The sequence below is a fragment of the Sparus aurata genome, chromosome 10 (genome assembly GCF_900880675.1).
Source record: "Sparus aurata chromosome 10, fSpaAur1.1, whole genome shotgun sequence".
NCBI lineage: Eukaryota > Metazoa > Chordata > Actinopteri > Spariformes > Sparidae > Sparus > Sparus aurata.
Window position 1 is genome coordinate 22,168,350 of NC_044196.1, and position 16,648 is coordinate 22,184,997.

The 16,648-nt window shown below is 42.6% G+C and overlaps 1 protein-coding gene across 1 annotated transcript; it reads left to right on the forward strand.

Moving 5' to 3' along the window:
- Positions 1 to 1,804: 1,804 nt before the first annotated feature.
- arsj (arylsulfatase family, member J) lies at positions 1,805 to 15,377 on the forward strand. Its single transcript, XM_030429766.1, has 2 exons — positions 1,805 to 2,745; positions 13,117 to 15,377. Exons 1-2 carry the CDS (start codon positions 2,435 to 2,437, stop codon positions 14,513 to 14,515), a joined length of 1,710 nt encoding a protein of 569 aa, XP_030285626.1. The 5' UTR covers positions 1,805 to 2,434; the 3' UTR covers positions 14,516 to 15,377.
- Positions 15,378 to 16,648: the final 1,271 nt, after the last annotated feature.

A 16,648-nucleotide genomic window follows, 5' to 3' on the forward strand; every position in this document is an offset into this window, starting at 1 on the left:
ACACCCACTTTAATGGAATCCATATTAAATAACTTCACAAAGAGTTGTGTTTTACAAACTTTGATGAAACTGGAGGAGATGGTATAAATATGTCTCAAAAAGCAAAAATCTTACCAAATGGTGGTCTGTTGTCTCATTTGCAGTGGTTAAAAAGAACTGAAAAAGTGTACATTTAAAAGTAAATATACAAAGTATTCATCCCAAAAACTACTCAGTTTTTAGTTAGTTGCTTTGTAACCTTTAATGTAAAGGTTTCTGTTTCTGCAAATCTTCAAACTAAATAACTCCCAGCTCCTGTGCTACTCTGGTCAGAGGTCGTGGTTGCCTTTCCAAACAGGGCCGTCTCTAGCCATATTGGACAGTTATAGAGTAGCTTAGCCTGACTATTACTGTACAGATACAAACATGTAGGTGCAGCAGACAGAGAAGGACAAACCACTAGTGCAGTCTACACACTTCTACTAGCACCAGTGGTTCAACATAACACATGATTACCTACTCGTGATCATGCATTAGTAAAATTAAAGAGGTCCTCCCCAAGGCAACGTGATCTTGTGAGTCATTTGCCAGAGTTGCAACCAAGATATGTCATTAAGGACCCAGCTTTAATACAGGCCGACTGGACCTGCTTACCTTTGCTCTACACGTCACTAATCCCCTGTGCACGTAGATTTCAACGGGGAGGATGTGAAATCTATCTGCGCTGCTCTGTTTTTGCAATTTATGTGAGATTTCGCCGGGGCCAGCACATAAATCAAATGCCCGGGGTTTTCAGGAGTGTAAATCCAGAAAAGAAAAACAAATCGCTCTACCCACAAAGGAGCTACATTGAAAAATCCCGCAGAAGGACAGTAGTCGTGAGATTCAGCCAACAAAGTGTACGAGTGCTGAAACATCCAGTCAGTGTTCAAGATCGATGATGACTGATGAGGACGATTGCTGACAGAGAAATTGGCAGGGTTGTGATCGGGTCCTGCATGCTTGATCTGTTGCTGCCTTCAAGGTAAAAGTGACTACTTCTATAACAGGAAGTAGCGGTATTAGTGAGGAGCATCACCGACTCATGATTTGTATTTCGGAAATGGACTGAAATGTAAAATTAGCAAAAGTCTGTAGTGCACACGCTCTCTGCGGAAGACAGTCGAGTCGTTTTGGCTTCATGCGCCAACTCAACAGCTTTCATAGAAGTGAAAGACTTCGCCTCCATGGCTGCGTCCTGGTGTAATTATAATGTACTTGCTCTGGACAGGTGAGTGTGCTAATGCTAATTAGCAGTTGCATTGAAGTTTTTGGCTTTCAAGAGGCGGTGTAGCTAAATCAATTATTTTCAAATCAATTTGGGATCTCTGGGCTCCACATCCAGAGATCGCAAAAGACACAAGAAGATGATGCCTTCATTTTCCATTTTTTGGTTGAACTGTTCCTTTAAGAAAAGTTTTGAGGTACTATACTATAATGCAGTATTTCCATTTGCTGACAATTTTTTTTAAGTGATTTGTTTTTTCTGCAATCACATTTAAAAAGTGGGGAAACTGATGACTAAAACTGTTAATAATATTAATAATCATAAAAATGCTGAACATCAGATCCCATAATCAGCCAGGCAATTTGGTCCACCCATAGCATACAGCATAGGCTACCTAAATATATGTGTATATTTACTTTTACCTGTGGACTGCATTTTATACTAATGTGCATGTATTGCCAGAAAAAAAAAAAAAACTTTTGACACTTAAGTGCATTTACACCACATCCTTACCCTTTGCTCAAGCATGACTTTTGGTTACTTTGCACAGCGCCGCAGCTGATCAAGAGCAAACCGAACGTTGCACAATAACCCGCGGAGGGGAAAAGTTGTTTTTTTTTTTCCCGAGGTGCACGTGAACGCATCGTGTCACACAGCACAGCGCTGGATGAGGACGTACACATCGACACAGAGCCTCCCCTCACTAACTCTCCAGAGCCTCAGTCCTCAGCCCTCAGTCCTCGGTGAGCTCTTGGCTCGGAGGGGCCCGCCGGCCGACAGGATGGGGGACATCTGTGGACTTGCTACTTCACGGTTCGTTGGAGTTCTGACACTTCCTCTGCGCGTCTTTTGACAAGTTGAGGGGGAATGATAGACAGGCTGTGCGCAGAGAGCAGCCCCGCGAGCGGTTTTATGTGCAGACAGTTGGTGACCTTGTGCAGGTTTGCAGGTGTGAAAAGAGATGAGTTTTTTCCACGTGGATTCACCGACGCTGCCGATTTCTTGACACAAACCCGACGGAGCTGTCAGTGGACCGGGTGCGTTCAGGGGGGGAGAAAAAGAAAAAGGACTGAACACTATGCGAGCCCGATTCCCAAGCGCTGCTGTCCCCCCTGAACATGTGTACCGCGTTACCCCCCGCACACACCGTCCCTAACCGCGCCTGGAGGTGCGGGTCCGGCTGAAAACATGTTCATCCTGCTGGTTCCGGTCACTTTATTCCTCAGCTTCATCATCTCTCAGACGTGGAGCGTTCAGTTGTCGTGGGAGAACTGGAACGCGCGGCTGCGCAACCGAGGGAACGAGTTCGACAAGCCGAGCTCGCAGCCCCACATCATCTTCATCCTGGTGGACGACCAGGGCTTCCGCGATGTCGGGTACCACGGCTCCGAGATCAAAACCCCGACTCTGGACCGGCTGGCGGCTCAAGGTGTCAAGCTGGAGAATTACTACGTGCAGCCGCTGTGCAGCCCGTCCAGGAGCCAGCTCATGACCGGCAGGTACGGTACACCGTGGTCCCCTAACTCTGATCCTTAAACTCACAAAGTTCACCGGATAAAACATCTTAGAAAAAAGTAATTCAGGCAGTCTGTCAGGTTCTCTTTGAAATGGAAAACCTTGTCATCCAGCCAGGATCAGCTGATCCCCTTCTAACATTTTATTTATTGTGGAGTTAGACGGCTGGTCTCTCAGCTGATGGGCAGTGGTGGTGCAGGTCAGGACCTAAAAAATCATGCAGCTTCAGTGAGACAGCCACATGGATGGGTTTCACTCAACGAAAAAAAAAACAAAAAAAACAACTTTCTTCTCTTTAAAGGTTTTACATTTACAACCAGGCGTTGTTAGGAGGAGGAGGTGGAGGTCATCAACGAAGTTCACCCCCAGGTTTTTATGTAGTCTGATAAATCAGATATCTGATGATCAGTTATGATACAGTGAAGTGACATCTTGCATAATGTGGAGGGGGCATCAGCAAACAAGGGAGGATTAGGAGGTACAGATATTGACTGGATGGATGATAAATGGATGGATGGATGGATGATGAACGGATTGTGAATTGATGGATTGATAGATGATGGATGGATGGTGGATTGATGGAATGATGGATGATGGATGGACAGATGATGAATGGATGGTGGATTGAAGGATGATGGATGGATGGATGGATGGATGGATGGATGGATGATGAATGTATGATGAATGAATGCATGTATGATGAATGAATGGATGGATCCTGACATTTGTAACAATCCCATGTCGTCCAGTGTGTCCATCCTTGTCTTCCTGCAGTCAAAAGGTTCACAGTCACACACAGCAGCCCGTCTGCTCTGTTCCATTTCAGAGAAACTGTTGTACATGTCAACATGGATTTTCCGTTTATAGAGCAGAACATCAATTCTGTTGGCTATGAAAACAAAGCAGTCTTTCCTCAAGGAACGTGGTTTCGTGGAGGTGGTAACTGCTGCTGTCTCCACTTGTCTATACTTTCACCAACTCGCAAAATGTGAGGTTTCCTTTATCTAGACATGTCAAGGGATGAAAAACCGGTGTATACATTTATACACAAGTGTAAAAGAAAAAAACATGCACGTGTGACAGGTGTCATCTTGCATTTGACACAGCGGGCCAGGATTCCAGGTCAAGTTGGTTTACTGTGGTAATAGACAAACGGTGCAGTCAGCGAGCCGTTCTGGGGCACGTGTCCTCGACCTTGACACTAGAGACATAGAAACACTTGTGTTACCACGCACACACACACACACACACACACACACACACACACACACACACAAAGCTTAGCCCAGAAGTTCGTAAAACAGATGCGCAGATGTGCAGTTCTATGAAAGTCTTTGTCCATGCCTCGACTCCTCTATATACATGCCATATATACATTTTAATGAGCATGAAAAGAACACTCCTAAAATTATTTGCACAGTGCTGTGAACAGAACGTACTGCCTACAGGCAACAAAAAAAACGAAAGGCGCATAATTTCTGTAAAGGCAACCCCTCACATATGTTAAAGTCACAGGATATAAGGACCCTAAACACACACACATCTGCAACAGTGGTTGCTCACTCACAGCCCAGACAAGCAGAATCCAAGCTGCGGTCATTAAATGTGTTGCCTTTGCTCTGCTATGTAGCATCACCGCTAGTTTTCCCTAAAGCTCGATAACCCCCATGTCATGTTTCGTAAAAGTATAGGCGCTCTCAATTTCAGGTAAAATGACTGCCAAGGCCTTGGAAATGCATGGCTAAAGTTATAGGAACTGAATTATGTGTCAGATTTTGGAAAAAGATGGTAAGTGGGCCTTAATTGATTTTTTTTTTTTTTGGATGTCCAAATCAGGGTGCAACCTAAAGCTGTAAAGAGATGCAGGGTGAAGCAGGTTAGCGTATCACGGGGGATAAATTGTGGTCTGGCTTTGCAGTTTGCTGACTGTACGTCTCACGTCAGCAGTTTTTTTCCTCTTTGTACGTGCTGCTCTGCAGGACCTCTCCTCTGCCACCTCCTGCATCGGTTCCACTCCTCAGCTGAAAAAAGGGGAAGACCTGCTGGGCGGTGCTTTTTTTCCGGCAGGCGTCCGGTTTTGTTCCGTTCTTGTCTATGTGTGGTTTTAGTTCGAGTGAATGAACACTATCTGTTGAGGTGTTAACACGAAAACATCAGCTGCAGTCGTGGTCAAAAGTTTACGTGCATTTATGAATTGCTTGTATATCATGACGGTCTTCAGTTCCAATCAATTCTACAGCTCTCATTTAACTTCTGAGTGATTGATAACTGCTGATGACCATATTAACAGGGCTTGTCTGATACACCCATTAGACTCAGCCACAAACACTACAACGGGAAAGTCTAAAGAGCTCAACATTGATGTGAAAGAGCACATTATTGATTTGAACAAGTCAGGAGAGTCACTTGGAGCCATTTCAAAGCAGTTACAGGTCCCAAGATCAACTGTCCGAACAACTGTTTGTGAGTATGAAGTGCATGGTGCAGTTGTGTCACTGCCACCATCAGTAAGAAAACACAAACTATCACCTGCTGCCGAGAAAAAACAGGTCAGGATTCATGCAAAAAAACACCAAAAAGCAAGTCTGCAATGAATTAGAAGCTGCTGGTAGACAGGTGTCAGTGTCCACAGTCAAGTGTGTTTTACATCAACATGAGCTGAGAGGCTGCCGCGCAAGAAAGAAGCTCTTGCTCCAGATGTGGAACCTTAAATGCTCGACTGAAGTTTGCTGCTGGTCACATGGACAAAGAAAAAAGCCTTCTGGAGGAAAACTCTGTGGTCTGGTGAAACAAACATTGAAGTGTTTGATCACAGTGAGCAGCGATGTGTTTGGAGGCGAACACATTTAGTTGAACTTCACTGATTCTGTCAAGAGGAGTTGTTAAAAATTCAGCCAGAGGACTACCAGAAGCTTGTGGATAGAACATAATTGAATTGAAAATGACCAAGGGACATTCAAATATAAGAATTTCCATTTTTTTTTTTTTTGACCCAGCAGATTTGGTCACATTTTACCTATAACAAATGTTTTATTGAACCAAACTTCATGAATGTTTTTAGTGACAAAGTAGTCTAATTCCATCACAGAAGAGTTGTAGAAATCACTGGAACTTAGGACTGCCATGATAAACATGTTCTTTACAAGAGTGTGTCAACTTTTAACCATGACTGCATCTGTGTGAGCTGGATGTTTAAACTGATTACCATGGAAACCCCCTGTAAGTGAATCCAGCTGCATGCTCACTGAATATAATCAGATTTTATTATGACTATTCTTTTTTTTATATCCTTTCTCAAATTAAATGACTGACAATACTCAAGAGACTGCAGGGTCAAAATAAGACAATAACACACTATCACTCTTGAGGATAATGCCGTCCTTAACACACTTTCTCATTTTCTTGCTCAAAAATCCTTGAGAGACAGAATTTGGTTTGGTTTTTTGCCTAAACTCTTCCACTTCAGCTGTAGCAGATCACCTACAGAGCGGAGTGAAAAGTTTCCATATAGGGAAACATGGGAAAAACCCACGTTCTTTGTCAGGCTAATTTCACATTCTGGCCCGGATTCTTATAGTTGCGGAAGGTTTTTGGAAACTGATGACAAAAAGCCCCGAATCAGCTCCCATGTGGAATGATCGCTATATGTGAATTGTTAGAGGAAAATCTGCTAATCAGCGCGCAAACTACTTTGACTCGGTACCCATACTTATCAACATTAAAACACAGCAGAGTTTCCAAAGGCTAATAACAAGAAATGTTGGGCTATCGTGGAACCACCTAGGTGAAATACTCAATTTACCCCCCTGAACTATCGATATAATAATGTGATGTATTACCTAGACCGTACATAGCAACTTGTATTTTGCAATATGCATCATATCGCAATGTATTATGATAGAATCGTTATCATGAGCCATGTATCGTGATACGTGTCGTACCATGAGGTCCTTGCCTAAACCCAGCCCTACTCTTAACTATTAAGCCATTGCTAAGATGCTTCTTGTTAGTCCTCTCTTGTGAGAACTGTAGTTGGGACCATAACAACGCCGAACTCCATGTTCTTCTGTTGTCGTCAGCAACATGGGAATGGTGCAACCGAAACTACACACCTGTTGCGGCAAATGATTGGCTGTTTGTGTGTCACTCATTGCACCTTGGGATTTGATGACACTTCTGATACATATTGCGATCGTTTCGTCACCCAGGCCTACCTCTTGTAACTGACATGTCAGTTGAATGTTTGAAATGTTGTGGCTCTTGTTTTCTGTTAACTAGCTGTGGCACTTTAAGACGCAGCAGCAGGAATGAACTGTACAGTAAGTGGACCATAGTGAGTTTACTCGAATTTGGTCTGAAGTAAACCATACGGGAAAATAGTGCTCAATGTTAAGAAATTTCCCTTAAGAATTGATGAGGTTAACAAATCTCAGCGAGTGAAGATAAAGCAGACTTGGCACATTTATAGAAGCAGTTGTGTGCAGCTGCTACTGGAACCGTAGCAAAGCACTTTAACCTTCCAGTAACAGGAGCTTGAAAAAAGATTTCCACGCTGTTCGCCCCCTGGGAAACCCACAGCATCAGAAAAATGTCAACCTGTCTGGTTTTCTCAAAGCTGCACTAATGAGATTAGAGGCTTAAAGTCACCGCTGCCCTTCATGTTGAGAGTCCTGCTCTCTGATCTTTACTGATCATGAAATGTGGATTGCCAAAAGCAAGGGCAGAGCCTGCTCCTCTGCAAGGCCCCTAGTATTGAAAAATGTTTGACGAATGTGTACAGGACGCAGTGAATATTTCTAGTGATGCTCATAAGTTGACGGATAGAGTGATCCCTAGGACCCACAGAGAGAGGCTGAAATTTAGGGGCACCAAATCCTGACAGTTCTAACAGTTGCCTGACAGGTGGTGCACTGCGATGTAATAACTGAACTATGAGCAAGACTCTCAGCTTTACTTTCTCTGACTGGAAATCTTAGATGACGAAATCTCAGCACAGATAACGGAGAAAGGCATTAAAAAGCGAGTCTGAGGCTGCAGGTAAGACGTACCAATGAAGTTTAGTCTCTCATAGCACGTTCCATAATCAAGAGCTGTTTACGAGCTGGAACATATTAGTTGTGTGCTTTGTGTTGGTTGGCACATGAAACTTTTTCTCATCGCAATAGCCAGCTTTCCGATGTCTGCCGTTGTTCAGACTGTTTGCGCCATGCCCAATGGTCTTCTTGCTTGAAATGTTGGCTACACTGCCCTCCACGAGATCGGTGGTGCTGATCTGTTTTGTCTGCATAAGCTTTCGGAAAACTGTTGTGCACAATTACGAAACGAAATTAGAGTATGTGTAAGTGCTCCCTCCGTATCTGTATCTAGCGTTAAGCGTAAATTAGTCTTAATGTTTCCATTTCTCATTTCAGACAAGGGTATCTACCCCCTACAGATGGATTTGTATTCACGGTAACCCCAGGCCAAATTTCCATTGGCCACAGGGTTTTTAAGCAAAAGTAAACCGTGTCAATCAAAGAAAAACTAAATTAGATTCCATACTCATTCTCCTACATCGGTGGATGAGTTACCGTCCATCGACAAACAAAAGATAACACTGTGGGGTCAGTGAGGAGCAGACCTCAAGCAAAGATATCTGCCTTACTCCACCCTTGAACATTGTGCTCTTACAGCAAAAGCCCACTGGATTTGAATGATGTCTAAACCTAAAGGAGTGTGGGGTCGTTGCTTTGCTCACTGCTGCTCTGTTCACTGTTCTCATAAAACTCCATCTCCTACTTACTCACACACTCCCCATCCGTCCACACTATCTCAAACATGTCCTAGCCTCTCAGTCACCCTTGTTCTTGTTTTAGTGATCTGTCACTCTTTCACTTCAGTGCAGTTTGGATTCGTTGAAACAGAAGTCTCGAAAACAGAGAGCCTTACTTTAATGAGTTTGTAAAATGGAGAGCTCGAGGTCAAGGAGGGAACAGAAACAAAGGAAGACACTCAGAGATAGCGAGAAAGTAAATGAAGAGCCTGCCGAAAGGAAGAGCTAAGTAAGACGAACTACTCCGGGGCTGACTTTGATTAAATGCAGAGCGCCGAGTCGATGCTGCTTATTCGAACCATATGTGTGGAGGACGTGGAGCAGAGAGAGGACGAGAGAAGGCCCCAGCCTGGGTATCAGGTCTGCTCGGGAAAACCTCCACAACCTCAGTGGCTGGAGTAATGGCCAGTGCACTTGTCTTGCGGGACTTGAGTGATTGCCGGTGTATGGTGATTTGAATTTAATGACGTGTGTAATTTGTTGGCCTTGTGGCTCAGCGCCTGTGTAAATAAGCGAGAGAGATAGCGTGATTACAGCGCCGTTCGAGACCATAACTCTCTTTTTTACTCAAGGAATGCACCAACCCTTTTGCCTGATAAGGTAGAGTATTAAACCCCTGTCTGCTGTATTTTCTTGCTTGTGCCTGGCTTGAATGCATTCTGGATAAAGGATGCAGAGAAGCCTGATACCAGAGCTTTGGCCCCTGTGCTGTGGCTACCTACTCATGCCCTGCTTGGTTTTAAAAGAAACCTGTAAATCTGTCACACTGGACATATGGAGGGGCTTCTGGGAGGGAAGGTGGGTCTCCAGAGCGCAGTAGTAACTGCAGTCATTATTTTAAGGCCTCATAAATACTAAAGACCTAGAACTGTCCTTCAGATTCTCCAAAATCCTGCAAAGTCAAGACCTCATTCCCCTGTGAACTCCCTCGTATGTCAAAGAGAAACAGCGCAAGGGTAATTTAAAAATCTTTGCGCTCCACCTTGTACCATTCTCCGTCAGGACCTGAGGCTGGTTTGACTGATTTGTGGAGGGATCACAGGCTACACTTTGCATGACATTCTCATTACATGGCTGTAACCTTATGGTATGTGAACACCACCAAACCTGCAGGAGTTCAGAAAACATGGGCTGGGGCTCTAAAGGGGGTTGACTTTTGAGCACATGCACACATGCATACATGTCTTAATAGATCTGCGCATGCATGCAATTTCCATCTGTGTTTATTCTTTCTGGTTGCACCATGCATTATTTTCACTTCAGGTTCTACAGGGCTTTTTTCTCTTTAGTTCTTTTGCTTTCCTGGCATCGATGCAGGAGTGCCGGACAAATAAAAATAGTTAATGGCAAACGTGGAAAATGATCCTTGTATAAATGGAGAGAATACAAATGGAGATTGAAGATAATGGAGCGTATTACATCCAAAACCCTTTATATGGAGATGTTTTGGCTAGTTACAAGGCCAAATTAACCATTTTTATGGAAAGATTACGGAGAACGAGGTTTTACAAGTACTCACTTTTCATCAAGTTAATTAGATGTTATGTGGATTTTTTTCAACTAAGTAGGGGAGTAAACATCTCTTTTTTTTCTAAAGAAACACATTCCCATGCTAGGCTTTGTTCTTGTTGTTGATGGTGTGCTAGCCACAAACACATTTTCCTTGACTTTCCTTCCCTCATTCCCATCCCTTTCTTAGTCCATTGCACCCAAATCTCGTCGCCTAATGACAGACCAACAAAGCCCCATCTATCCCCTTAGTGTGCATGATTGTAGTTGGGTTTCAGAGCTTCCCCTGCCAAGACCACCAAGTGAAATTCTTCTCATCGCCATATGAAACCAAGACACTCTCTTGGCTCGGAGCCAATGTGGTCTCATTTTGAATTCACTGACATGACCTCAAAGACTTGCCATGAACAGAGGTATCATATTTGGAATTTCGCAGCATTATTATCCTGAGGAGTTAAACATTTTAAAGGTCCTGGGAACCGACTTTGATATCCGTGGGAATCATTGCTGCCAAGTTGTAAACATTACTAAGAGTTATTTCCTAACTGGTTTTCCAAAGGTTTTGGAGGCATCAAACCCAGATGCCGTTTTGTCTTTGCGAAGCACAGTGCAGGACAGTATAAATCCCCCATGCGCAAACAGCTTTGTGACCAGGTTTGTACAGGAATTTCTCTGCCATTTGCAGCTGGAATTGAAACGCACTGGTGATGAGAGGGGTCAGTGGTCAGGGTTTACCCCAGGAAATTGGTTAATGGGGGCAGTAAAGGCTCAGTTGTGACAAAACCACATATACAGACGCACTCCACAAATACACAGTACATGCGTATATAGCTACCTAGTAACCACTAACATCTGTATAGTCAATACATTGTTTATTAATTTACTTTACTAAATGTAGAAATAGTGTACCATGGATTCCTGCAACCATTGCATTTATTATACCCATAGCCTCATACACAAGCGTCGGTAGTGGTAAATCAACATTCCTCATCAAGTGTATGAAAGATTCATATGGAGTTCAATTTAAAGGGTATATCACAAGAGATTATAAAAGATACAAATTACAGGACAAAATTACCATTTAAAGTTTACTGACAGATAATGATGAGAAACAGTATAACGAGAACATGAGCTTCGAAGCTGTATTATCCCATCTGGAAGACTAAACAATGTTTACCAAACTAGTTTGCAAAACTGGTTATTAATCATGCCACATTGCCAACCATTGAAACTATTTACATTTACCTCTTACTTTGTCTTGAACAAGTGCTTGCTGTCTGAAAGGACCTCAGGAGTCCACAGCCATGCCAGCAATTATGAGGCTGCTTTGAGCAAAATGCTAATATCAGCATGGAAAAATGCCTAGGGTTACATTACATGTTTGTGTCTAGCATGTATAAAGCTTATTGTGTTCACAGTCTTAGTTTAGCATTTGGCATTCTAACATTTACTTATTAGTACTAAAATCAAAATAGAGCTAGCTGAAAAGAATGGTATTTTGCAGGTGTTTAAGGTCATTAAGCAACATTTTTTTCACCTGTTGATGGTGATCAGGAGAACATTAAAGTAATAACAATTTATCCATTGGTAATTATAATTAAATTCCATTTAATTAAAATCCACCCTATTTAAATGAAAAGTCAATGAATCACCAAGAAGTAAGTCCTCTTTGCACTCAAAACCATGTGCAAGCTACTCTACAGTCTGTGTATGCTGTGAACAATGCCATAATTCCTGTTTTTGTGCAGGGAATATGCACATCTTGTTGAAACAGTTTGGAACTGTAACACCCACAAATGTTAATTGAGTCATCAACTACTCACCCCCTTACCGAAGCTACTCCGTTGCGGCTCAACTTGGAGCTCTAAAACTGGTGATGGAAAAGCAAATCAGCAGATCAGTTTTGGTTTGACCCGGTGAGCCCAAAAGTAAAAAAGCATTGGTTTCCTGTCTGTTCTTGATTGACAGATGATACCCATCCACCTCCTCTCGCTGCAGTGTTAGGCATCAGTTGAACATTATCCTGTCAGTCTATGAGCACTCTTCAGTCAAATATGTTTGCCTTGGACTGGGTCTGTTGTTTTTAAGATGAACTGAATAATATATCAGTGTACAATTGTACAGTGATGATCTCTCTAAGTGAACAACCTATTGCCTTCTAATGTGAGAGGAATCCTTTGTGTAGTGAACAAACCTGATCTCCAGATTTTTATATTTGTAGCATTTTCAGTGTGGAGATTATTTTTTTGAAATGTCATGATATAGCATGTGAAAATTATACAAATAAACTTACACAGCAGGGCTTATTATTTTATCTTGACAGTGACAACTCTTGACAGTCCGGGTAAAAAATATAGAGGAAGGCTTAATAGTGTTTTTGGAAACATACCCAAGTGGTAAATGTCATTTAAAAGAGGAAAGTAAAGACTGTTGAGCTTCAATTGATAGTGAATATAGGTTGAGTTTGGCTATGAATAATAATTAATGATTTTCAGGAATGATTATTAGTTATGATAAATACTAAGATCAAATTTAAATCAGATCCCCTCAGGAGCACCACTTTTGAATAAGGGAAATAATAGCTGATTCACTAAATCAGTTTCACAGAAGGGTACTAAACTGTCAGATTCTAACTCTAATTAATAATTAACTTAATAACTACGACCATAATTACCATAACGGCTTGTAATGGTCGAAGGATTATGGTGTCCTTGACAGAGTAGAGGTTGGAAATATTCACTCTTGTTCAATATTAAATAGACGGCATGAAGGTTCAATATTTTTAACACAAATAATAAAAGCACACAATCTAACAAACATGTACTATATACAAGTGAGGTTTGACTATAGAGTCTTGATTTGTAAAGATCCATACATCAAGCTCATTTTGATTGATTTTGAATTTGAAATCAAAAACATGACAATCCCAGTTTAAAACACACAATTTTCATCAATGTCTAATTGTTTTTTTGATGCATATTTCTTTAAATATGTTCTTATTTCTGACGGGATGATATCTGTTTTTATTTTGTAGGTACCAGATCCACACAGGCCTTCAGCACTCTATCATCCGAGCTACCCAGCCCAACTGCCTGCCCCTGGAAAACGTCACCCTGCCCCTGAAGCTCAAACAAGCAGGGTACTCCACCCACATGGTGGGCAAGTGGCACCTGGGCTTCTACAAGCGGGGCTGCATGCCCACCCAGCGTGGCTTTGACACTTTCTTCGGCTCTCTGCTAGGAAGTGGGGACTACTACAGTCACTATAAATGTGAAGGCCCTGGTATGTGTGGCTATGACTTGTATGAAGGGGAAGAAGCAGCTTGGGAACAGGACCGTGGCATGTACTCAACGGTAATGTTTACTCGAAAGGCTATCAACATCTTAGCCAATCACAACCCTCGCAGACAACCTTTGTTTCTCTACTTAGCCTACCAGGCAGTTCATTCCCCATTACAGGTTCCTGCTCGCTACCTTGAGCGCTACAAGGCCATTCCAAATGTTCATCGTCGAAAATATGCAGCCATGGTGTCCTGCCTGGATGAAGCTATCCACAACCTCACATTAGCACTAAAACGCTACGGTTATTATGACAACACAGTTATAGTGTACTCCTCAGACAACGGTGGCCAGCCATTAGCAGGTGGAAGCAACTGGCCCTTGAGAGGAAGTAAAGCCACCTACTGGGAAGGTGGGATTAGGGCGGTGGGCTTTGTTCACAGTCCCTTGTTGGTAAACAAAGGGACAAAATGTCGATCTTTGGTCCACATCACTGACTGGTTCCCTACACTGGTTACCCTGGGTGAAGGGACTTTAGATGAAGATCTAAATCTGGATGGATACGATGTCTGGGAGGCTATCAGTGAAGGCCGCCCATCTCCTCGCCAGGACATTCTTCATAACATTGACCCAATCTACATCAAGGCCAAAAATGGTTCCTGGAAGGCTGGGTATGGCTTATGGAACACAGCCATCCAGGCTGCGCTCCGGGTGGGCCACTGGAAGCTGCTGACAGGTGTCCCAGGCTACAGCGACTGGGTTCCCCCTCAGACCTTTTCCAACCAGCAGATAATCAATCGCTGGCATAATGAGCGTGTTCGTTGGGACAGGGGTAAGTCCATCTGGCTGTTCAACATCACAGCTGATCCTTATGAGAGAGTGGACTTGTCTCAGCGCTACCCTCATATAGTGAAGAAGATGCTAATGCGGTTAGCGCAGTATAATAAGACTGCAGTGCCGGTAAGATACCCGGCCAAAGACCTGCGCTCCAACCCCCAATACAATGGGGGCGTGTGGGGACCCTGGTACAAAGACGAGAGAGAGGAGCAACAGGTGAATGAGAGATACGATAACTTGTTCACCAACCATCTTGGAAAAAGACGATGGAAAAAGAAATCAAAGAACAGAAAGCTGAAAAGGAAGGTAGATGCGTAAACAACAAAACACTTTGGTTGCCTTTTCTTGGTTCATCTGTTATCACCATGTGTTGTTGTTCCTAGGACATCGTAAATCATGCTGTTCCAGGACCATCATTGCAACTGACCAGTCCACTCTTGTGATGTCATAGCTTTGCGTCTGATGTTGGTGTTGTTCCTGAAACATCATAATTGAGGTTTTTTGGAAGACATGGTTTGGGTTAAAATAGACCCTTTCGCCTTTGGTCAGTTGCAATGATGATCCTAAAGCAACGTAAATTACGATGTTTACGGAACAACACCAATAAGACGATATCAGATTGTTCCCTTTTCTCAGGGATTGACACTTCCAATTTCAGGATTGTTCTCTACAGACATTCTAACTCTTTTAACTTGACTCCAATATATACTGTATGAAAATGTGGATGGAAAATGTGGATTTTTAAATGCCTCAAGAGAACAAGAAAAAGATCCACTTGTTCAAACACTACTGTCATGCCCAGACACAACTGAGACCTCATGTCAATGTTAGAATTGTGGTGCATGCTTGAACTGTTGCTTGATCACCTTTTGATTGTTCTGTAGATTTATGTTTCACTTAGAGTAGAATATAAATCTTCTTAGACAGTTGCCATACATTTTGGTGACAGAGAAATAAAGTAAGACATAGTTCTATTATGTTATTGATTGCAGCGATACCACATTGTGGTAACACATGTAGGATTTATATGATTTGTGACTTGATGTACTTACATTTTATAAGCTGTCTGTCTGAACTTTAGAATAATAGATTGTGTTCCCCCTTTTAGATGATGTCTGGTCTGGCACCAGGCCAAGCTGAATGTCAGACGAGCGAACAAAATAAAAGCCACAGACACAAAGCTCTTTGTCTCCGCCAATCTGTCAACCTCCGCCTGGTTTGAGTTTTATTACAGCCACATTTAATTCATTCTGATGACAATAAGTACTCTTATAACTGGAAAAATTTAACATCTCTTCACATTGAGTAGCTGACACGAGGCCACTAAGTACATTTATTCATGGCAAATAAAGGAAAATGTGATCTGACCGTTGATAAAGACCTAATTTGTCTGTCTCGTGTGTGTACAGTGCGAGAAGCTTTGAACAAGGAAAAAGGAGAAATGGAACATTTCACATGAATGGAACATAACTTACAATCTGTAAAACTATATTTTTCATATGCATCTGTTGCTCGGCACCAATGTAAACAGTCCCCAAACTTCCAAGCTCAAAATGTGGATGACTGACCTGAGTGGTTCTTTAGTTTGCTTGTAGATGTTTTGATGTACTTTACAGGCCAATTAGCGATTTTAATGACACTAAGTGACTTCCAAAAATAATCCCAATCCCAATACACCCCTTGGCCCTACCACCTATCCCTATCTTTTGTGCATTCGTGTCTAGTGGTAGGGTGCCGTGATTCTTGTTAGGGTTGAGGAGTAGGGCAAAGGTTCGGGTCTACATATCCCTCTAAACTGAGGTTCTTTTAGAGGCACACTTCAAACCAAGGGTTGTGAGACGTCTGTAGACCTTTTGTTGCTTCAATGTGTATGGTACTTTTGAAGGGCATCATTTTGACATGAAAAGTGGTGCGGAGATAAGGGCTCCTCGACACTGCGATTTTAGGCAATGTAATGGAAGAATCAGTGTAAGGTCAGAGTTCATACCAATTTATGAGTTAAGTTCAACAAACCATGAGTCACTGGAATTTTCTTCTAAAACTTATGTATTTGTCTTTTTAATTAGCTGACCAAGCAGCTTTTGTGAACAAAGCAGGGCTGTGGCTCTGGTACAATCTGAGAGCTTGAAATTGTTTGAAACACATGAAACAACCGGGGCTCCAGAGAGAGGGGCTTTCCTGTGGAAAGAGCGCCAGACTGTGCACTACATTCCTCCCATCCACGCAAACCAAGTTATGACCTCAGACCAGTCAGGCAATGACTCAACTTTCACAGCAACATGTGTGTTAACAGCCCCTGCTGACATGAAGATGGCTCTTTCGATCCTTAACCTCTCTAAATCCGAAACGCGTAGGGTCTATTTATGTTAATGGTACTGGTTTTCATCAGCTCCTCCATGTTGATTTGTGTCTACAAGCCAGATTGTACTCATGGGAACCAGAATTAACCTG